Raw genomic sequence first — 24,891 nt, 5'->3', positions numbered from 1 at the left:
AAAGTTAATTTGATAATATTATTGTTATCTGATATTGCCGGTTCTTCTGAGGCACATTATATATATGAAACTTTTGGAATGCGCTTCATGTCTACAGATGCCTTTGCTTCATCTTTCTCTGTAAGTGATGACTTTAATATCCCTTCCCTTTCACATCTTCGCTCAGGGCCACGGGTTTGCACTGGCACCCCACTCATGCCTCTGTGTGCAAAATGCAAATAACAAACCAATAAACTGAAGACATTTCCCTGGACTGAATGCATGCCGTGGGTATCCCTGTAACAAAACTAACAGATATGGCCTTAGATGCCACCAAGAACTGAAACAGAAGGCGCACGCACCGCAACAAAACTAACAGATATGGCCTTAGATGCCACCAAGAACTGAAACAGAAGGCGCACGCACCGCTTAATGCTGAAACTAGGTAGAATTATTACAATTAGCCTTACAAGCAAGTCTGTACACTTGAAATGCAAAGAGATTTGTAACATTTTGTGTACAGCTTTCAGTAGCTTTATTAATGACACACCTTTCAGAGGAGATGGCCGTTTCCTGGTGCTGAGGATTAGTGAAAAGTTTGCAAGGACAGTCATGGTTTACGTAGGGTGTCAGTAAACCAACAAATCTGGCAGCTGCCTGGTTTTGTAAAGTTTTATTGGAAGGTAGCCATGTCCATGGCAGTTGAGTAGCTGTGGCAGAGACCGCCTGGCCTCCAGAGCCCGAAATATGTATAATCTGATCTCTTACCACTTTGCTGACCTCTGTGCATGTAGACAATATAAATATAGATATGGCAATATAGTATGTGATAATGACTCAATTCACAATTTCGCTGTGGGATGACTTACGAATGTCTGAATGTTACATAGGATTCTTCCTATACAAAGAATACATTTCTCTGCAAATTTTCAATCCCCGCTGCGAGCTCCATTCTTCCACACCCCCACGATACTGTAATAGTTACTACGACACTGAACCAGTTTTCTAAGCTCCGTGTTACCTGAAGACGTTCTCTAAGCAATCCACCAATTCAATCAAAGAATGAATCAAAATAGTGGCTTGCTATCGTGGGATCTATTTTTTTTCTTTATTTTTCGGCTGGTCGCATCCACTGGAGATGTAAGAGTCCATATCGATCAACAGCTTTTTTGCTTCTAATGTGAAAATTCCTAGATAATGTTCAGCCTAGAAAAGTGAGGTTTAACCTTTAATGTTTCTTGCAGAGATGAGCCTTGCACTGAATAAATAATTGCTGAACACATACTGCACCAGGTGCTGTGCTAGGTGCTGTATCAAGGATCCAGCAGAAAGGGAACTCTGTCATCAGGAGCTTTGTACTTACTTCTCACTTAAGGTCAGTCCTTATATCTAAAGGTAGAACTGGTTAGTATACAAAGGAAACACCAGTACAATCAATAACTGCTTTCTCTGTGAGACAGATCTCCACAGAGCAACGACACACAGCTACTCTTCTGCACACTAATGCCCGGGTTCCATGCAGCACCGAGAAGGAACTGGACGTAAAGCCACTCACCAAATTTACATTCAAGCTCAACTGAGTTACCTTCCTGAATATGAAGCTCCACAGAATGGTTTACAATGTATTTATTTTAAAAATAAAACCGCAGCCCAAATCGATTTAAATGAGAAAGAGACTCGGCATGTGACTAAGTTAGTCCTTGGCAATGTAATGAGCGAAGAGTTTTGCTACGCGAAAATAATGAGGAAAACAGACACAAAGAAGCACTTCCCCTTTGTGTTCATGCTTGTCTATTAAAACTGAGAATAAACCCCTTGAAACCTTCCGATCAGTGTCTGGTCCCACTTCTGACGCATCTTGCAATGGCGGAGATTCGTATTTAGACCTCCTTTTTATTAGAGGGTATTGCTAGCTTTATGTATTTTCGGGATAGAAACAGCTTTATCGTTTTATGATTATAAAAATAACGTATGCACATGGTTTCAGCACTACGTAATTTATGCAATACTTGACAGTGTGCGGAACATAAAATACAAGCCCTCAAAAGTCTACCATCCTTAATAATGGCATTATTTACTGAGTGTTCACTGTGCCAGCCACTGCAGTGAGTGATTTACATTTCTATACTCATTTCTGTACCGGGAGCTCTGCTGCTGCCAGTTACACAGCATCTACTATTATCACCGCCATTTGCTGAAGGAGGAACTAGAGATGAAAGTAGTTAAGTAACTTTTGCACGAGGCTGTATAACTGGCTAGCGTCCGGGGTTCCTGTATAGAATTCAGGGGTGCTGTAAACCTAGACAAAGACCCTGGATTTTTATCTCCATTGACCTCTGTCATTTAACATTTCTCCATTATAAACGTAAGCAATGAGCCGCACTGGTATCGGCAGTACCTTAGAATTTTTGCCAACAGAAATCACATATATTTTCATAGCACATGACGACTGCTGCAGATCATTCCAGATCTGCACTCATCACTGCTTTGAAATGACAGTAGTTATTAGGTGTGCTTCTAGATCCCGTGATTTGTATATTACTATATCATCACATTTAAAAATATTTTGTGAACTTTATTTTAATATAATCAGCCTGCTTTGTAATGCCAAGTATTTTATTTTAGACATGTGAAAACGTTGTGAAAAGGATCACTAAGCTTTACCAGACCAACAAAGGGGCCTATGGTATGAAAAAGTTAGGGACCCTTTGGTAGAGAGTGAGCTGAAATTAACACCCAGGTGGTCTGACTCTGGAGCCTGACATGCAACAACTTTGCCATTCTATCTGCCCTTGGCCTTGTGTTCACATTTTGGTGGATATACTTACTTTCAGATCTCTCTAATTTGGAAAGAATAGATTAAATGGCGATTAGGCAAACTCAGGGAAAAGTCAAGGAAACATTCTCAGGAAGAGACACCCTTTCCTACTTCCTCATATTCTCAAGGAGGCGGGATGGGGAGGCCTTGGAATCTACCATTATCTGAGGCTCTGAGGAGAACTGGGCAGTGGGGGTGGTGGGGGTGGGGGGGGGCAGTTCAAGGCCACCAAGGAATTGTACTCCTGGGAATGGGACAGGTCACTGACCAAGCTGACCTACAAGTGTAAAGACACCAGAGACATTCTCAAACAAAAAGAACCCAGAGATATGACACCTGTAGGCCCTTTTTTGAGAAACCCCTAAACTACTGAACAATAAAATCCAGTAACTCAAAAGACTGAAAAGGATTGGATATAGTTCTCAGTTTTTCAACAAAACAAAACTAAACTAAACAAATCTCAATAACTATAAAGTTCTGAGAAAAAGAAAATGTAACCTAGCAAAGTTACCCTTTGAATATAAATAAATATAAGAAATGTCTTCAAGGAAGTAAACACTTGGGAGATACTGTTCAAGTCCCTGTGAACACTTCCTGACAGACGCACTGCCAGCCCAATGGCACTTTTCCAGTGACTGTGAACTTTTTCTTTCTTCAAGGCACTTGACTAGCATCTGTTGTAAAGTATTTCCTAGAAATGGACAAATTGCACTGTGGACAGCCTGTACAACCGTACACAGCAGCCCTGCTTCCTAACAATAGCAGTAGTGATAAAATCTAAGACATAACAAAATAAAGAATGCAGAAAACAAGAGCCTGCGTTTCAGGGACTGGTGGTATACATAGGAAATGTAGTTAAGTATGGAAATATGGCTTAAAACCCATAAAGATTATGTTGATTAAAATGCACTGTTAAAATCATTGATAATATAAAAACAGTACAACAGAAGTCAGGAAATGAGGGAGGGACAGTATTATCTTTCATAGAAGGGAGTACATAAAAACTCTCAACACTTACAGAGTTGAAAACTAGTCTTGGTAGCTCCTGAAGATGTGTGGAGGGGTGGCTCTGCTTTAGCCTTTAGGTTTGAGCCAAGCTTTGTTCTTTATCTCAGCAAGCTGATGCCTTGCTTCTGTGAGCTTGGCTCGTTTATCTTCTAGACAATGGAAGATGGACACATACAGGTTGGATGACAAAATTAGGTGTCTGAGTATGTAGGAGGGGGCTGGACTGTGCACCTAGTGACAAGCACATCCCGTGCATTCTCCTGGGAGACAACTAGCTGGTTTTTCCTGGCTATGCTCCAGTGCAACCACAAGCCTTTCCATTTGAAACTTCTGCAACCTTTCTAGCTCATTCTGTTTTCCCTACAGCTTGTCCTGATAATGTGAGTTCAAAATATTTGTGATGTGTAGTTTATGAATAGACTTTTGTAAAAGGAATTCAGACTTCTGGCTACAGTTCTGGTCCTGCCTCACAATCTATCCCAACTTGTCTAATCCTTCCACTATTTCTAGTAAATGGGAATTGCTAATGTGGCAGAGATTGGCTACTTCACTGAACCTATATTCTTTCCTTCCTGTATGAACAGCTTAGCTACATTTCCCAGCCTCCCTTGCGATTAGGTGTGGCCATGTGACTGAGTTCTGGCCAAAAGAATGAGCAAGAGGTTATGTATACTACTCTAGACACAGCCATAGAAGTCTCCAGGCTGTCTCAATAGAAACTCTAAGAACCTAGCCCAGGGGCTGGCAAACTTTTTCTTAAAGGGCTAGATAGTAAATATTTTAGGCTTGTGGGTCACACAGTGTCTGTCACAACTACTCAATGCTGTCGTTGTAGGGTAAGAGCAGCCATGGTTAATATATACAGAAATGGGCACGAGTATTTATGAAATAAATACTGTATTTATGAAAACTGTATTTATGAAATAATAAATAAAACTGTATTTATGAAAACAAGGGGCTGGCTTGCCGATCCTACTTTGTTAATCCCCGCCCTAGAGGATGGCAGAGCCACAACATGGAAGTAGTCTGGGTTTCCGAATGGCTACATGGGGAGCATTGCCTCCTGTCCGCAGAAGCTAGCAGCACTTACCCCAGTTAATTTAGGAAGATGGTGCTCTCAAAAGACTCTGTACTGAGCTTTCAGGCAGGGGGAAACCAAGTTCAAACATTCATTGCTCTATCACCTCCGTATTTCATGTGAAATACTTTGGGGCCTCAATGATGCCAATTTCTCCAATTCTTTACTCAGCAGTGACAGTTTAAAAAAATATGAAAAGAGTCATAAAAGGTAAGCATTAATTTAAAACCTCCCATTTAGGGGCACCTGGGTGGCTCAGTCGGTTGAGCACCCCACTCTTAAGTCTGGCTCAGGTCATGATCCCTGGGTGGTGGGATTGGGCCCCGTGTCAGGCTCTGTGCTGAGCATGGTGCTTGCTTAAGGTTCTCTCTCTCTCTCTCTCTCTCTCTCTCTCTCTCTCTCTCTCCTTCTTCCCCTCTCCCCTGCTCAGGCTCTTTCTCTCTAAAATTAAAAAAAAATAATAAAAAAATCAAAATCTCCCATTTATAATTAGTATTATGCACTTAAAAATCATAGCCTTTGAAGATGCCATTCTTACCAAAGGAAATACAACAAGCTGCCTCTGAGGGTATTTTTATAAGTAAGGTTGTGCACTATTGCTCTTATGCTCACCGGCTGCCACAGGCTGAGGCTGCCTGCCTTGGCTGCTCAAGGGCACTTGCATTACTCAAATTGCTCACGGCCGCAGAGGATCAACCGTTGCTTGGCTCCGGATCCTGATCCCCAGCTAATGAAAGATTCCACTGTTAACGCAACCTCTGCAAACTCTCTGGCACTGGCACTCAGATATTAAGGATGCTTGAGATTGTTGGTCTATTTAAGTTTCAGTGGTTTGGAATCTCAGCCTTTGCATTAATCCACTTGGTGATTTTTAGTGTTCTTGTCATCTTTATTTATAAATGAAAAGTTAAGCACCCAAACAGTGCCTGGCACATAGCAGGCATAGAATAAATAAATATTTGCTGAACGAAGTTCTTTGAGATTCAGTGTATAATCATGTATTATTAAGTTATACCCACATCCAAGGTTACTAAACTTTTCTTGCCAAGTCTCTTATAACAACAACAACAACAACAAGAACAACAAAACCAGTTAGAGAAACTGGCACATGTGGGATGAAATTTTTAGTGGCTGACAGAATGGGTCAGGGAGGATCATGGGACTCTACACCTGTCCTCACAGGATGTAATGTGGATTGCTAGAATAGGCAGTTGACAATGTAAGAAACTTGTATGATTACTTGTCAAAAACAACTCACAGCAATTACAAAAATCAGTCAGGTATAAAGATGAGGCTAAACAGGCAGAATGTTTTCTAATGAACACACACAGATGAAATTCTAAAAAATTCACATGAATCACATTACCCAGAATAGTTGAAGTAGCCTTCTTGGACAAGTGATTCTGAAATTACTCTCTCCCCTTTTTTTAGTAGTGCATATTTGGATGATAAAAACATTTTTCCTGATGTGTGAATATAAGTTTTACGGAGACTTTACTTTCCTAAAATGTTACTCTTCCAATAAGATCACCTGTGGTTTCAGGCTGCTCAGTGTGGGGAACCATATAGACCAGTGGCCAAGGGGGAGCGTTAAAAGGAATTTAGAGAGAATTTACAATGTTCATTTCTTCTCTATCAGTTTCATGTTTATTTTGATGCAGCCACAAAAAATAATCACTACTTATGCAATTACTCTCAACTTTATTACAGCTATTCTGTGGCAATATTAAACCTTGAAAAGGTAATAGCAAAATGTGTGAAGTAAGCCATTTTCTATTATAAATGTCAAGCAAAAAGGAATATTCTGCATATTCAACACTGGCTGCTATCTTCCTGAAGAATGTTCAACATATGATGGCATACTGTAAAAGAATTTATTGGCATTTTATTTTAATAGCACCTGAATATTTTGTATTTACGGCTATCACCTAAAAATCCTATTGTAAGCAATGAAGGAATCAAGGAATCCAGCGGAAAATGACTGATACAATATTTTCTAAATTTGTATGCATGAGACCCAGTTTTGCCTTTTCAAACAAGGAATAAGAGAAAACTCACAAAACGTTGTTAAAAGCTACACCTTGTTACAAAATCTTAAAATAAGTTAGTATCCTAAAAGTGGAATGAGATAGGGATTACTAATTCCGAGGCATACATTTAATCAGAGAAATGGTTGCCATTTATAAACCATCTACTCCCTTCAAAAACTCCATAAGGCAGGTATCATCACCCTGAAGTTGGGAAAAGATAAATGCCTGGTCCAAAGTAATTAAAGAGTAAAAAGAAGCCACACTTTCAGTCTAGGCTCCTTTGACTCGGCAGTCTGTGGTCTACTAAACATACCGTGTTTCTGAATTCATTCTTCACCCAGGAGACATTGGAGACATTCAGTAGCCCTCCCGCCCTAATCCATTTTCTCCACACATGCCTGAGTGTTCTCTTGGTTAAAGTCACATAAGAGCAGGTAGCCAGAACGACTTTAAAAATCAGCTGGGAAATTCAACAGAGTGCAGTGTCTATCTAGGTAGAGAACGTGTCTTCATTGACCAGATGCAGCTTCTAAAAGAGCACAGCCGTTATGTCCCAGCAGGTCTGGCTTGGAACCAATGTACCCTCACTTATCTTGGTGTAATTACTAGCAATCCTCTTGTGGCAAGTGAAGTGATGGCCCCCAAATGTGTTTACATCCTGATCCCTGGAAGCCATATGTTACTTTATGTGGTAAAAGGGACTCCCCAGATGTGATTAAATTAAGGATTATCTGGGCAGGCCCAATATGATCACACCAGGGTCAGATTTGAAGATGCTAAACTGCTGGCCTTCCAGATAGAGATTGGGGCCATGAGCCAAGGACTGCAGACAGCCTCTAGAGGGTGGGAAGGGCAAGGAAACAGATTCTCCCCTAGAGCCTCCAGAAGCCACACACTCTGTTAACAACTTCAGCCCCATGAGACTTCTGACCTCTAATGCTGTAAGATAATAAATCTGTGTTGGTTTAAGTCACTAACTGTGTGGTAATTTGTTAGAGCAGCCATAGAAATCTAATCCTTTCCATTTCAAAACGGTCCTGTTTGTACAATAAGTATAAGGGGATAGAATTCATACCTGATCAAGCTCTAACCCTGAAAAGCCAACACACCATCAAATTGTACATCCCTTTCTGGGTTTGGTGATGGGGGTCTCTGAGGCCCAATAAAGCTCATTTTCTGTACTTTCCATGGATTGCTATAGATTTAGTGTTCTGGATTCAATAATGATGTCAGATAACAAAGAAGAGACACATATAACCACTTCTCAAAAGTCTTGTAAAATTAGAGTTTGCAAGAGCACCATACCATGCAGGTAGTCTAATTCAGAATTAGGTCATTTGCTTCCCTGGGACATGGGGCTTTATTGCCCAGTAAGCATGGCAGTCAGCACAAGAGGTGGAGAAGGTACAGACTGTGTACTGACGAGTGGGGAAGGGAATGAATTTCTTCCAAAGGTGGAAAGCAAGAAAAAGCAAATAATCAATGTTGGACAGGAGTGGTTCACTTAATCATTTAGTTCTGCCTGGGTAAGCAACATCTGTGAGCAAATAACCCCCCGCCCCCTTGCAACTTGCAGATATTTATAACCAGACCAGAAGGTTATTTAGAGTAAAGGCATCATGATTAAGTGAGGGAATAAACTGTAAGTGCAGGCTATAGTAAAACCAAGTGAGATCTTGGAGGGCACTGGTCAATCGCCAGTACTGAAGTGGGAGGCCCCTCCACATTGTCCCTCTCACAGTCGTGTCTGGCTTCCTGCAGTGGAAGTAACTCCCAAGCCAGTCCCTTCCACTTTCAGATGGCTAATTGCTAACAAGATTCTTTTTATTTAGCTATAATCTTATCGTCTTCGCCCTTTGGTCCTAGTTCCAATGGCTGCAGCCACATAAAGTCAGTCTAAAGTACTGGGCTCTCGATTCTGGCTGCATCAGAGGATCATCTAGGGAGCCTTCAAAAATCTAATACCCAGGCTGTACTGCAGACTGTATAAATCAGGATCAGTGGGAGGGGGGACCCAAGTATCAGTATTTTTAAAACTCTTTAGATGATTCCAATGTGCAGCCAGGGTTGAGGGTTACTGGCTTAAACTCTCTTCTCCACGACACTCTTTATAGAGTTAGAAGTCACCCTCACCTGAGCTGAATTTTCTCTTCCTTAGGCTGACTTTCATCCATCCCCTCAGAACAGGGGGTTTGAGGCAACTGGCAACCATAACTGAGCAGCCCTGGAGAAGAGCACTGTTGGGGACCCCCAGGGAAGACTTGTGGCCTGGGGTCCATGGTGGGATTGACTTGGTTCCTTTCATGTTTTTAAAAGTATAACCAGATTGATAAATTGCACTTCATCAAAACTAAACTTTTTATGATTCTAGGGACACTAACAAGACAATGAAGAGACAACTACAGAGTGGGAGAAAATATTTACAAATCATGTATCTGACAAGTGTATATACTACCCAGCATATATAAAGAAATATTATAATCAATGATAAAAAAACTAAATAACTCAAACACACACACACACACACACACACACACACACACACAAATATGACCTATCACATGACATCACCATTTTTGAACTTTGCAAAATTTGCCAAGATTTTTGCATTAACCATAAATTGCTTACGATGATAAAAGTACCACCAATAAGCATTATTTAAAAATCAATTTTCTGAGATGGCCCATCCGGCTCTAGTGGGAAACCGACAAGCCATTCAGACCCACCCTTCTCCCTAGCTCTAGAAAGCCTCCCATCTGGGGAAACCCAAGGCCAATTTCAGAGGCAGGCAAGCTGGGCCAGGGGGAAAAAGTCCTGAATTTTCCAAACAATGTCTATTTGACTGCAAATTCAAGCACTGCTTGGGAGATTCTTTTAGAAAAGGGGAGAAGGAAAGGTTTTTATTTCTAGATTTAAATTGAGTATTCAACTTATTTCTTTGCAGATATTAAACTCCATTCATAAAACAAGGAAAGAACAGTACAAGGCAGTATTTATTCAAGAACTCAGAGGTGTAGAGTCAACTGTAGGTACAATGCAAGTGAAGGGGAAGGAGGACTAGAGCATTGTCTGTGTTGTAATATTGGTTACCATAATAACAGGGCTTTGCAAATACTGCCTCTTTGCAGGGTTCCTGATTGGTCAATAGGATTCTCAAACTATTTTAAAGATCTCTGTTTCAAAAGAGAAATGAAACGGACCCATTATAAGATTTATTTTAAAATGATTTAAAAAAAGAAGAACACTGAAACATTCAATGTGAGCAAAAATTTAGTATACGCTCAGTCCCCAAATTATTTATATTAGCCCAAAAGAGGTATCACCCGAATTCGATAATTAAGGATTGTTAAATCAATGGTTCTCAATACACATATGGAGACATTTTTGATTGCCACTATTAGGGGGATGCTATTGACATTGAGTGGGCAAAGACCAGAGATGCCATTAAACATCCTATAATGCACAAGACACACCCCCTTAGCCCAACAAAGAATCTCCTGGTCTAACATGTCAATAGTGCCATGGTCAAGACAACCTGGGTAACTAAAACTGTTACATGGGATACTATATATCCATTAAAAGAATCTTGTGAGTGATTCTCAACTCTGGTTGTGTATTAGGATAAGTGATGAATCCCCTGTAGAGCTTCGAAAAGGCCCCATTCCTGACCAAACAGTAACAGACTCTCTGGAGTGGGACCTGGGCATGACTATGTTTTATATTCTCTCCAAGTGACTGTAATGCATAGACAGAGTTGAGAACCACCCATTCAGACTCACATGCATATTATGTATAGATATTGAATGACAAGGGGATATATACATGCTGAGTTTACATAAAGCATGTAACAAAGTAGTTTTTTATTAAATTTTATTTTATTTAATAAATTACATTTAATAAAAATGTAATTTATAAAATATTTTTCATATTAAATAAAAACGTATTTTATTGAAATACAAATGAACTATAAAGTACACATATACTATAAAAACATATATACTATAAAGTTGTATCAATTTTTAATTGCAATTATCTGTATTTTTTGACTTTCTCACAATGAACATGTATTCGTAATAAAAGACAATAGACCACTCTGGAAAACAGTTTGGCAGTATCTTATAAAATTAAACATGTTATGACCATATGCCTTGAACTAGGACTCTTGGCTGTTTATTGCAGAGCAATGAAAACTGTTCACATGAGAATCTGTATATGAACGTTCAGAGCGGCTTTATTTGTAATAGCCCTAAATAGAAAAAAACCCAGATGTCCTTCACCGAGGGAATGATTAAATAAATCATGGTACATCTATCTCATGGAAAAGTGCTCAGAAATAAAAAGGAATGGACTACTGACATATGAAACAATCTGGATGAATCTCTAGAGAATTATGCTGAGTGAAAAAAGTCAAACCGAAAAGGTTACTTACTGGTTAATTCCATTTACATACCATCCTTGAAGTGACAAATTTAGAGAAATGGAGAATAAACACAAAGTTTTGCAGCATTCTGAAGGGTGGGGGAGAAGCAAGCAGGCATGCTTGTGAAGGGTAACATGAGCAACCTTGTGGGGATGAAAATGTTCTGTATGCTGATGCATCAGTGTTAATATTCGGATATTGTGCTACAGCTTTGTAAGATGTTACCAATGGGGAAAACTAGGTGAAGGGGAAATGGGGATCTCTCTGTATTATTTCTAAAACTTCATGTGAATCTATTATTATCGTGAAAGTTTAATTTAAAAATTTTTAATGTTTGTTTATTTATTTATTTATTGAAAGAGAGAGAGAGAGAAAGAAAGAAAGAGAGACAGAGCATGAGTAGGGGAAGGGCAGAGAGAGAGGGAGACACAGGATCTGAAGCAGCTCCAGGATCTGAGCTGTCAGCACAGAACCTGACGCGGGGCTCGAACTCATAAACTGCGAGATCATGACCTGAGCTGAAGTTGGATGCTCAACTGACTGAGCCACCCAGGTGCCCTGGAAGCTTAATTTAAAAAAAAAAAGACAATAGGGATCAATTTTAACCAGAGAAAACACCTATTGTGTTGAACCAATCGTGGGAAAGAAATGTATCTGTTAAACAGTAACAAAATATATGTACATGGTGAAACATTGCTTTGAGAAATAAAAACATCCACCACACCTCCAAATTGGTGAACACAAGAATTCAATTTTCAGATAACACAGCCTCCCTTCTGATGGCATGATGAAGGCTTACTACATGGCTTCCTCTCCAGCAAACTTCCTCATCCCAAGTAAGAAGCAACACACACATGCTGGAAGAGGAAGATAGACCGTGGAGAGTGAGAACTGAGCTGTCATCAGCCTTCTCAGTCCCTGATGCTTCGTATGGAGAGCCCCAGGTCCAACCAAAAGTCAGTGAAAGCATAGGAAGGGGCGCTGTTCGGGTATCCCTGTCAGCTTTCTGTCCTCAAAGTCAGAGGACATCAGCTTCACAGGGGAGCCTATTAATAGTGCAGCCTCCCCCAGACACATCCCTAAATATTGATTCCAGTATCCGATCAGAGGTGTGGCCCATGGATCTGCATTATTAGCAAGTCTACCTGGTGACAGGAGGCATTCGGGAACACGGCCATAAGGGACGCTGGGGGCCAGACTGGATCTTGGCCGTCCAAGAAGTGCCTACGGTCCTCAGTCAGAACTATAGGTCTCGTCATCTTTCCTTAAGGAATGTGAAAGGGATCTGTCTAGTTTAGGAGCTTATAAAAACAATCACAGGAATAATTGCTGGGGATCGAAGTCACACTTGGGAAGGCACTAGATGTGGATGCCTAACAGCAGAGGAGAGAAGAAAAATGGTGGCCACTGTGCTGAACAGGTAAGACTGTGGCTAGGTGGTCCCCAGGGCTCTGGAAAATAATTGGGTGTGGTGGAGGGGGCATCTCAGGAGAACTGCTCGTCCCAACACTGTGACTGGGAGAAATGGAGGAATATGCTGTGACTTTTACTTTTACCCCCATGAGGACCAGTGTGTGCTCAGGAAACAGAGATTGTACCTTCTAGACAAAACAAATTACAAACAATGTATAAAGGCTGTCATTTTTTTGCCACCACACTGGGTACAGGGCTCCTTATAAAACAGGGATGCAGGCCTTTCCCTGTCTTCTGCCATGGCCATTTTCTCTACCTCTTGTCTTTCAGATCTGCTTCTGGTCCTCTCGGCTAACCTTGTTTGTAATCTTTTTTCCACCCGTGTCTGCCCTTCTTAGTCTGTTTCTTGGCTATGACTTTGGCTCATCCAGTAATATTTCTGATTATTCACCTCAGCTGCATTGTTAGCCAGTCTCCCTGGTGATAGGAGACTTTCAGGAACATGGCCATATGGGGCGCTGGGGGCCAGCATCATCTCAAGATGGTCATCTCATACTCTTTCCAGCTCAGCCTTTCTCAGGGAACCTCCAAACGTGGTTTGACCTGGTTGTAGATGCCCTGACCACCAACATGGCCCATCAGTGGGCCACACCCATGTGCTAGTGGTGTTAGCTGTAATATCACTGCTGAGGCGCTTGGCTAGAAGCGGCCAGAGTATATTATCTCTTTCTTCTGCCTCTTCTTTTGCCTGCCCTAGTTTGGTCTTGTTTGCCTGGATATTTCATACTGGTCCTTTTGCACCCTGTTCAGAGTCCCCACCGACCCAATCAACTGTTAATGTCTGAAGTGAGTGCAGTGTTTAAAAGATAGAATCTGACTCCACTGAGCCATAATTGATTAGTCCTGTCTGCTGTGGGTGAGCAGGTTGGTCATCTGGGATTTGAAAAGACTGCTGTGTTTGGACTGAATACTTTCTTCTTTACTTCGGGCTGATATACTAACTGCAAATGCTTCAAAAGATCTCTTTGCATTCGTTTAGTCCAAGCCCTAATCTTTCAGTAAAGAAGCAATATTTCAAGTGCATTAGCATTTTCCACTCAAGCTTGCTATGAAAATATCTGCAAAACAGAAATTGCGGGCACTGTTATCTTTTCTCCAAAGAGAATATATCCTGCCAGTGCCTTTGGTAGAATCCACTGTGTGGTTATAGTTTGGGAACTGTACAAATCTTACTAGCTTTAGGCTAGAAGAAGAGTAGCTTCTGGGTTGAACGTTGTCAGAAAAACTGTCCCCCATTTTCCAAAAACCCTTCACTCCATGGCAGTTTCTTATCATTCACCATCAAGTGCCTGTCGTTACTGGTCTCTTGTGACAAAATGGTGCCTCTGGCTCCTGGTGGAAAGGTGAGTATCTGGGGGGTTAGCACACGGAGTTGCGCTCCTGCTTCCCTACACAACACCGGGGCGTTCCACAGCAGGGCATTCCCACCTATATGGGTTATTTCCCACCAAGTGTTGTCTTCACAGAGGAGCAATGACTCTACTCACCTTGTAGTGGAAGAGAAACAATCCGCAGAACAGACTGTACAAATCTGCCGTGAGCAGGGAGAGGTTGACGGAGGTGGCACTGGTTTTCTTTATGACGACCGGCATGAAGCTATAGAGACCGAACATGCAGGCGCTAAAGCCAACGTAGAGCAGTCCTGCGAGGAGAGGAAAGAGAGGGGATGTGACAGTCTCCTTGGGGCCTCTGAGTACCCACAGTGCGTGGACCAAGGGGGCTGGTGCATACCACTGATCACTCACACAGGGCGTTTTTCTTCACCGTACGAACTGACTTTATTACTGGGTAATGTATGGCTAAAACATAAAATAAAACGTAAAAAATCGTCGTGTGGAAAATGAACTTGCTGCTTCACACCCCATAACTGATATTTTGCTTCTTCTGGGAAGGAGTGCCTCTTAGTGGCTAGCGTCGGAATGTGGGGTCAAGGCTTCTGAATTCTGTTTCCGATGGTGCTGTACTTAACGTTTCCTGTCTATGTCTTTTAAAACATTTTTTTTTAAATCTCTTTTTTGTTTGCAAAATTACTTGGTTCCTGTATTGCTCACAATGATGAAGAAGTATATAGTCCTCAAAATGGAAGGGCTTACGTATCACAGAGAGGAGGACTAAGAGTACTGAACTGGAATCCTGTGTGACCTGGGGCAGACCACTTCATTCTTTGAGCACACCATGATCTGTGAATTTCTTCTAGATCTGTGAATCCTGCTCAGTCCTACTTCCCCATCACCCTTCCTAGCATACTGTGGGTTCTCACATATGGGCTCTACTATTTTAGAAGTAGTTAGGTAAATGCTTCACTTCATTGTTTTTTAAAACAGAAAGATAAGGGGTGCCTGGTGTGGCTCAGTCAGTTAAACATTCGACTTCGGCTCAGGTCATGGTCTTGCAGTCCGTGAGTTCGAGCCCTGCGTCAGGCTCTGTGTTGACAGCTCAGAGCCTGGAGCCTGCTTTGGATTCTGTGTCTCCCTCTCTCCCTCTCTGTACCTCCCCCACTCACACTCTGTCTCTCTCTCCTTCTCTCTCAAAAATAAAATAAAAATTAGAAAAGTTTTTTTAAAAAGGAAAAAAAAACCCAGAAAGATAAAAGAAAGTCCTTAAATGCTATATGGTCAGCCCCCCCATTCTCTAAAATTGTCTCTCATTATAACTAGATAAACAAATGTTAGTACTGATTCCATAACTATACAATTTTGTTGAGTCTGAATCAAGAGTTTATGGCTAAATCTAGAATTTGGTTCACCTTTTCCTAGATGGTGATACAATACAAATGTACAAAAATAATGCTCATTTCTCTACCCTGAAAGAATAAAGCATAGAATAAACACAAGTAATATAAATCAGTGGACCTTTGGGCATTTTACTAAAATAAAAGTATCCGACCTGTCCAAAGGAATTCTTGATGAAGTATTTGGTGAGGCCATGGGACAAATGCTTCATCTGAATTCTATGAATTCAGGAGGATTTTGTAGGTACTGGACACCTAGTCCCTTTGCCTATGAAGACTGGTGATTCCTCTGAAGAGAAATTTGGTTTTCTTATATGAAAAGTATTTAAGGGCATAAATCATCATTCTATATATTTCTGATTCTCAGTTTAAAGAAAGCCACATCAAATCTATATAAAAAGATTATTTTGAACATTAAGTAAGCAAACTCAGTACAACAGCCCCCTCTAGTGTGGTGGAAATGCCCTAAGAGGACACTAGAATAACCGCTTTCCTAGTTCAGCAAAGTACACGTCCTCTTGCAGATATTCAGACATAGTAATATCAGATAGCTTTTGACTCACCATCAGAAGTTTTAATTCCCTAAAAACGGTCACTTTTCCTGTAATTGGGTTTCATGCTACTAATAATTCATCCTGCTTTAAACCAAGTTACTAAAAGTGCAATACTAAATAACCTATGATCAATACATGGAAAGACATAAATTATCTCAGCATTTCTTGAAGGAATCTGAGATTAAAAGACTGGGAACAAGATATATCCTTAAGTTAATCCACTAAAAATCCACTGAAAGTAGTCAAACTTGATCAGAACATAGTCCAGGCACCAGTTTTTTTTTTTTTTTTTTTTTTTTTTTACCATCTCACTGATTTAGATTAAATATGATTGAATTAGAAAGTTCCAGAATCCTACCCTTCCATCACCTTACCTGGCACACTGTAGACTCTCACATGTGGGATCTGATGTTTTATATTCACTCAATTATTCAACCACGTATTCACTGACTATCTACTCTGCCTTTGGCTAGAAAAGTAGTGGAAAACAGAATAGGTGAGAAGTTTAGAGTTGCTTTGGTGCTAAGAAGGAAGAAAATGGTTCCTTATAGGTAATGGCAGGGGGCTTGCTTTAGGAAGGTTGACTGGCTGAGGCTTCTTTGTGCAAGTAACATTTACCTTGAATGCTCAAGGACTGAAAAGAGATGGCCATGGGAAGATCCAGGACAAGAACATTTCGGGTAGGGAGATCTGCAAATGAAGGACCCCAGTGACAGAGCCTGATGTGTTCCAGGAGCTGCCAGGGCCAGAACATTTGTGCAGGATGAACAGAATGGGGCAGAAGGAAGGAATGAGGGTGGAAAATTAGGCAAAGGATGGATTATGCAGGGCCTTGTAGGTCTCAGAAAGAAATTGACATCCTCTTCTAGTTGTTAACAGGAAGCCATTGAGGAGTTGGTAGCAGGTGGCCAACACCCGATCTACATCTTTAAAAGATAGCTCTGGCTGCTATGTGGAGAAGGGACTGGATGGAGAAAGCATGGCAGACTAGCAAGAAGTGCAGTGTCCTAATCCAGGCAGGAGATACTGGTCGCTTTGCTCAGGATGGCAGTGGAGATGAAGGGATGTGGCCGGGTGTGTAGGGAACTCGACAAGCCCTGGTGACAGACCGGATGTGGGTAGTGAGAGAAAGGAGGGCATCATGGATGCCCATGGATTCTCATGGGTTCTGGTTAATTTAGAAACTGGGTGAATTATGGCGCCATTTACCGAAATGAAGAGAACTGAGAGAGGGCACGTTTTCAGGGAAAATAAAAAGCTCCGTTCTGAACACGTTAGTTTTAGATGCTGATGCGTCATCCAAGAGCATCTGTCCAGTAGGGAGCTGGATGTATAATTGGCAGGCTCAGAGAAGAGAGGGCCATACAACTGGCAGAGCCACGGAAAGTAGGAAAACACATACATACATACATACATACATACGTAGCAGAGTTTTGCTCTACTCATCAGGCTGTGTCAGGGCGCTTCAAGCTTAAACATTCTAAACCTATTTTTAAAAGCTGCGTAAATTAAATTTAGGGATACAGGAATGGAATATATACACCATCACAGTTAACCATTTAGCTAGGTCAACCAATGTTTTCGTGTGCGAACATCCTGTTTTGTGAGCAAAGCATAGTCAGCCGAATGAACACATTATTAAGGTCGGGATGCAGGTGTGCTGTTCTCAGGTGGACATTAGCTAGTTATTACGTGTCAGCAGTGCATCTGGAGACCCAACGTGCTGTCCATGCAGGGTTTTCAAACAATCAATCAATGTGATAAAAAAAAAATGAACTGATTAATCTTTTGACTGACAGCTACATACCGGCTGCAATAGCTACATTTATAGACAAGGTATGTGTATAACTATTTCTTATTTGAAATGCTTCCTCTCTCACAAAAGACAGCATTTGGTAGCTCTTGTCCTCATGCATTAGAGATTTAAGTTAAAGAAGTTAGAATACTGCTATCAGCCAATACTGATTGCATGCTTGCTATGTGCTACTTTACACACATTATTAATTGCATGCTTGCTATCACATTAATAATACACATTATTAATATCTACAACTGTAGAACACCATTCCTATTGTTACCCTCTTTATATAGGCAAGGAAATGGGCTAACAGAATGTACCAGTTCAGAAACACAGTCCATATGACTGGTCCAATAAAGGAAATTTAATTGGGGGCACAAGTCACAAAGGTGCTTGAATGGGTAATAGGGCACATAGGGATGATGAGGCACCCCAGAGATTAGCAATAACAGTAAGTTATCCACACTCTTGGAGTTGGAGAGATCCAGGGAGGAGGCTATGTTGCTAGGGGTCAGAAGGTAGGAAAACCTAGCAAAGATATAATCACAGAGGGCACTCAGCCGTTTCTGGAGACCTGACCCCAAACAGCGAGAAACAGGGAGACACCCCCTGGTTTCTTCCTTCCTCCCTTCCTTCCACCCTCCAGTCTCTTACTGCTTCCAGTTGGCCAAATCTAGTTGGAAGCCACTTAATAAGACAGCCTCGAAAGTACAGTTTGCATGAATCATTATAGAGCAGAGTAAGGGTAAGAAACAGACAGATCTGTGAATAAACAGGAAAAACCAGCATACGGAGGTAGGGTAACTTGGCCTCGGGACACATGCATGCCTGACACATGCTGACTTTAAATTCTGAGTACCTACCAGTAATCTATATTCTTTAATTATTATGGAGAGAAAACAGGGCTTTGATGGAGCATCCTATCTGATTCTAATAAGCATCTCAATGTATATACAATACATATATGATATATACACGGCGTACATGATATATGGTTAGATATGTTAGATATGGTATGTTTAGATGTGATATACACATGTGTGCATGTGTGTGCGTGTGCTGTATACTTTTATCTCATTACCCCCCTGATGTTCTGATTCACTTTCCTTTGAAGATACTAGATTTTTAACACATTATTTTTAATTCTTAAAGATGGCTTCTTAGAACATACGCATCAGGCTAAGTCTGGAAAGGGCATCAGGCAGGCAGGGCTTGCTCAAACAGTGCACATCAGTACCCACCCCTCAACCCCCAGCCCCCACAGGGAGCCATGAGACTTGTCGAGTGGCCTCACCTCCCCAGGCCCCTGACTCAACCTCAGTTAAAAGGGTGAGCTCTTAATTACCTTTAAAGTCCTTCCTGCTCTGTGGTCCCATTACTCCATCTTCAGGAAAAGGTCAAATCTTTGTTTTGGCCTCCAGAAGAAAACCAAAACCCAAACCAAAAACAAGCATCACCCACAAGGGCAGTGAAGAAGCCCCCTGCACACCACGGACCTGAGCTAGCTGACACACAGCACACTTTTTCTTTCCTTTAACGTTCGACTTTCACATCATCTCGTATTTGTTCACACATCCTTTAACACAATATGGCAAATGGGATAAAGGGAATGTTGAAGCCATTTATGAGATTTCTGACGGTGATTTGAACACACCTGCTCCACAGGACATTTGAGCTGTTAGGTCGTATGTTTTACTGGAATTTACCGATTACATAACCAGACCCCGTCTTTCTGTTGAGTAGAGTAAAACAAAGAAAGAAAACAAACAACAACAATGGTCTTCTTGCTTTGAATTACTCTCTGTATCTTGCAAGTGTTATAAGAAAATAACAGAATCTGTTTTTTAAAAATGTTCTGAGTGCAGAAAATATAAAATACATTTATTATCCCACTTGCTCCATAGAAAAAACATGTCTTTACTTGGATAAAACGTCAACCATATGAGCTACCCAACAGACGGCAAGAGGGAGATTGCTGATGTGGAGACGGGGGAGGAAGAGGAGTGCTTTGATAGATGCTGGGGAATGAAGACGGTCTTGGATTTTGGTCTCTTTAATAAGATGCTGTGAGCTTTCCACCAAACACAGTGATCAGAGCTTGGCACTCTTGGGTGACTTCCCAAGGAATGCAGGGATGCTCTGGGAGGACCCTGACCCCCTGGCCTGATGTCTCCTTGCCTCTCCAGTCCCCAAGTTTCAGTGGTTGGTATGCCATCTCCTGGTTCCCCAGAAAGAAAGAGCAATGCAAGCCTACACCTCTCGCCATTGTCCCACCACTTCCTTCTTGTCTATGTTTTGAAAGATGAGAGATGGAGGAACAGGCCCCATCTCCCTTGCTTGTCATTAACTCATTTAGTAAACATTTACACACCGAACCTTACGTGCCTAGAACTGAGCTAAACCAGCCAAACCCTGTAGTTGGTCAGGATGAGGTAATGTGGATTAAGGTAGCCCTCGTGTAAAAAACATCTCAAACCCAACGCTATTCATGCTTTGGAAAGAAAAGGATGAATATTTGGTTCTCTTTCTTGACCATTTTAGCCTCATTTCCAATCAGGAATTAAACTGATGGCTGTATAACGTATTCCTTTTATACTGCTTTTCATCATCTTGGACTACAGGGGATTGACATTTTAATGGCAATAAGAGAGTTAAGAATAAAACTACCTTTTGATGACACATTTAACTAACACTGAATTATAACAGAACCTCAGTGGACATGCACATGCCATCCACATAATTAGGGGACAAATTATTTTTTATTATTGCTGTTACTATTAATATAAAATTAATTTATACCACTGCGTGGCAAGTGTTACCAAGCATGGGTCACATCTTGCTTCCTGGCTCTGAGAGTCACAAAGGCAAACGCATCTGTAACCTGCAGCCGGTTTCCTTGCCTGCCCCTCCTCTCCTCCCTGCACCCCCTCCTCTATTGATTTTCATTTAACTGTAACAATCTAGAGCAAAACTCAAAAAAAAAAAAAATAAATGGCAGGATTCTGTGACAGACACAAGGGCTGGTCAACCCTTGAAGTCACTAGCTATAACCCCCAGGGAGGGTCATGCATAATTCTGTAGCTCCAGCGTGCTTTTAGAGGGAATTATGTCAGTAGCAAGCCAGCCTTGGACGCTTCTGGGTCGGGGGTAGGTAAAGTGGTGCAGGGAAGCTTATGGCTTTGTCCTTGTTTGTGGAAGCAGGGTTCCACTGAAGCTGTCAATCTCATCAGAGCTCTCATAAGCTGGAGGTGGCTCCAGCAGCCAGCTTCCATGGGCAATCTGGCTTCCCCTCCCGTTTCCATCCACAGTGCACACATTTTCCAAGCACCCCTGCAAGCCAAGCTCTGTGCTCACTGCGGCACCCCATGAGTCTTGGTATAGACACTGAGGGTTATCTAGGCAGAAGGTTTTAAATGTCATTCCCTTCTAGGGCTTGCTGTGTGATCATTATAGCAATCACCTAGGATGTTAAATCCTTGTCCTAAATTATTTTTAGAGAAAAGTGATTTTCGAAACAGGTGGAATCTGAGATGCCCTGGATGACTATTAATGGGCTCGAAGCTTATCTGGGATTTTCCACCAAGTCCATTTGGAGATCAATTAACCATTTATGTGCAAAATGCTCCCTTCTGAAAAGGTTTTTATGGGCTCAAAATGCCCATTACATTGTTTTCTTTTATGCCTTTTTGTTCATTTTTCTTCCCTTTGCTGAAGTGCCACTTTTTAATGATCACATAAGTTTTGTGTTTCTTGGCTACAGAAAATTGCTACCACTTATGTCCCACCACTGCCTCTGGGCATTTTTTCTTTCTGGTTGGTCTTTAACCTAATAACATACTTGTGTGTCTACACTAATGGCATCTTGACGATGATAATGGGCAGAAGCTCAATTAGGAAACATTATGAATCATATGGTTCAGTCTCTTACTGTGTACAAGAATTCCTAAAATGACAAGGGATTTAACATTTTCTTTCGTCCTCTGCATTTTAAATCCTTTCATGGTTCATGCCCCACTACCGCCCACATCACTCTTCACATATATCCCTCAGGGTTTACTAAAAACAGCATGTTAGGTGAGCAAACCCCTTACCTATTTGCCAGTCCCAGGGCACCTTTAACAGCTCCTTGTGCTCCATTATAGCTCTGCAGATTTAAAGAAAGTGGACCTGATGAGCAAGATTATAATGCAACCTTTTTTTTTTTTTTTTTCATTTACCAGATTTATACAAGTCATGAAACAACCAACTGAATTTTAAAAATAATTTCGGGTAGGGGCACCCGGGTGGCTCAGTCGGTTAAGTGTCCAACTTTGGCTCAGGTCACCATCTCACGGTTTGTGAGTTCAAGCCCCGCGTCGGGCTCTGTGTTGACAGTTCAGAGCTGGGGCCTGCTTCAGATTCTGTGTCCCCCCATCCCTCTCTGCCCTCCCCTGCTTGTGCTCTGTCTCTCTCTCTCAAAAATAAATAAACATTAAAAATAAATAAATAAATAAAAATAACTTCGGGCCTGGGATAGGCAAGTCTAATCTGGCAACCGGAGGTTTACCCGCGAAGGATCTTGCTAGGTATGGCCAGCACCAGTGGTGAGGGTGTGCAGGGGGCAAGGCGGAGCTCTAGCCTTCCACTGGCCTTTTCACCAGATTGCCTGCAGCCTTGGTTTCTTCTTGCTTAGATGTTCTAAAACGTCAATGGTGAGGTATGGAAATTTATCGTGCTTGCGGCTATTGTTACTATTTTTTTTTTTAAATCAGTTTTCTGAATGAGGATTCTCCAAGGCAGTGGTTCCCAAACTTAAAGGCACCAAAAAGCTGTCTGGGGAGCATGCTGAAACAGGTGCTCATGCTCCTTCCCTCAAGATTCAGATTCAGTAGGTCTGGGTGGGGCCCAGAGACGTGCATTGCTGACAAGTTCTCATGTGGTGCCGGTGCTGCCGGTCAGAGAAGCACACTTTGAGAACCGCTGCTCTCGAAGAGGACCAGGAGGTGAAGCTGGCATCATTCCACCAGCAGCATTACGTTGGTTTCAGCGTGCCCTCCATTTACTCCATTTGCCAAACACTCCCCTATGCCACTTCTGTTATTTTGGCAGCAGTGGCCCAAAGGGGCTCAGTTAGCTCAAATGGACTGTAACTGAAGCAAATGAGTGTTAGGTGTCTGATTATATTTTTTGGCTTCGAGAATAATAATCCATAAACTGAGTCATCGATCTACAAAGTGCTGGTTATGAATAGTTGAACTAGGCAATTTCTTTTCCTCTCACAAAGCTGAAGTACCAAATTTAGGAGCTTTAAAATGCCATCTCACCTTCAAAATGGATCAAAAATAAATCGTTTTTGGAGACTCTCCTCACCTCAGTGCCTTGTTTGCTATGGAGGTTTCCTCCTGTATCTCAGCATACCAAAACTTGGAAGATCCTTGGAAATAGCTTATTTGCAAACCATGGTTAAGGTGATGCCAAAATATCTTCCGTAAATAATTTGATACTGAATCAATACAATTACAAAGCACTTGCCTCATAAGAAGCGATTGGGTGAAATTACACTGGAGGCTTATTCTTTACCCCTTACATGAAACTAAAACATATAGTCCTTATTGATGGAAAATTACACTTTGTTTGACCCTTATTCTCACAATTCTGAGGCACTAGTCAGGGATGACTTATATGCTCCAATGAAGGATTATTGCAAAATTGATGTTTTGGACTTTTTGATGCTTAGTGAATGTGTTATATCTTTATCTGTTTAAGGAAAGTAGAAACACTAAATTCCTAAGAGATGAATTTGAAATATGGTTCATTCAGGTAAATCCACAGGCAATAAAAGAAAACATTTATGAAAGGGCAAACTTATACTGTATTTTTTTTTATTAAACAATTTTGTTTTAATGTTTTATTTATTTTTGAGACAGAGAGACACAGAGCATGAGCAGGGGAGGGGCAAAGAGAGAGTGAGACACAGAATCCGAAGCAGGCTCCAGGCTCTGAGCTGTCAGCACACAGCCCAATGCGGGCTTCGAACTTACCAACCACGAGATCATGACCTGAGCCAAAGTTGGACGCTTAACTGACTGAGCCACCCAGGTGCCCCTATACTGTATGTTTTATAGTCACTAGTAAACAGATGTCCTTTTTGGAAGTACATCATATCATGGCATTTACACTTATTCTATTTCTCTATGTAAAAACCCACTAGCTGGTTTGGAGAAATCAATGTACTTCTAATGTTTTCTTGTAAATTCTGTACAAAGTCCACTAAGCATTTTTCTAATAATTGACAACAAACTTCTTTAGTTTTGAAGAAGTTCACTAAGAAAGATACTGAATTTTCAGATTTCATGTAGGAGGTTAGTGAAAGGTTTCCAGTCTGGATTTTTATAAAATAAAGTGACCAACCATACCCTAATGAAAAGAATCAGAATAAGCCCTAAGGGTATCTACCATCTGAATTACTCATGATTTTTACTCACAATTGAATTCCACTGAAAAATGCCCCGAAGAGTCCAATCATTCCCAGAAATTCCACTCGGCTCAGGGTTCGGATGATGTATTCTTCCCAGACGTTAGAAATACCGTACAGTGTGGCCCCTCCTAGGACCAGAAGATCCCCTACCAGCTTATTTTCCCCTAGGAACCAAAACCACAAACACAAAACCATTAACATTTTCTTCATGGAGAATCTGGCACCAGCACATTGAGCTTCCTTTGTCTACTCCATTCTGATGTTTTTATCGAAGTCCGGTAACTTGCCAATTATGATTTAGTAAAGTTTGTTTATCTGTGCTGCAGATATGTTCTGTTATTAACAGGTTGCCTATGTCTGCCCAACCAGAAGTCTTCCTTAACCTAAAAAAAGGGACCAGCTGTTTCTAGATTGCAGTGTCTCTACAAAGCCCCATGTCTTCTGACTAGATATATGTCTAGGAATATATGCTAATATGTGCACATGTTATATTTGCTGCAGGGTGCTTTCTAACAGTTTGGCGAACGTGGTGTAGAACAAACAGA

General features: G+C 41.3%; 1 protein-coding gene and 1 long non-coding RNA gene across 2 annotated transcripts in view; one reads left to right on the top strand and one right to left on the bottom strand.

Annotated features, from left to right (window-relative positions):
* Positions 1–24,891, bottom strand: part of SLC35F1 (solute carrier family 35 member F1) — a 412,962-nt gene that overhangs the window by 18,482 nt on the left and 369,589 nt on the right. The window contains exons 5-7 of the mRNA XM_040474484.1: positions 24,354–24,510; positions 21,981–22,033; positions 14,294–14,448 (exon numbers count right to left, since the gene is read on the bottom strand). Coding sequence (XP_040330418.1) covers positions 14,294–14,448; positions 21,981–22,033; positions 24,354–24,510 — 365 coding nt within the window. The remainder of the gene's footprint in view (positions 1–14,293; positions 14,449–21,980; positions 22,034–24,353; positions 24,511–24,891) is intronic.
* The window catches only part of LOC121029975 (uncharacterized), a 46,505-nt gene that overhangs the window by 8,026 nt on the left and 13,588 nt on the right, over positions 1–24,891 (top strand). The gene's annotated exons all lie outside the window — the stretch shown is intronic.

Source organism: Herpailurus yagouaroundi, unplaced genomic scaffold (genome assembly GCF_014898765.1).
Source record: "Herpailurus yagouaroundi ecotype Mexico unplaced genomic scaffold, PumYag 139, whole genome shotgun sequence".
Classification (NCBI taxonomy): domain Eukaryota; kingdom Metazoa; phylum Chordata; class Mammalia; order Carnivora; family Felidae; genus Herpailurus; species Herpailurus yagouaroundi.
Note: the sequence above shows the minus strand (reverse complement) of the source record. Positions and strands in the feature narration are given on the sequence as shown.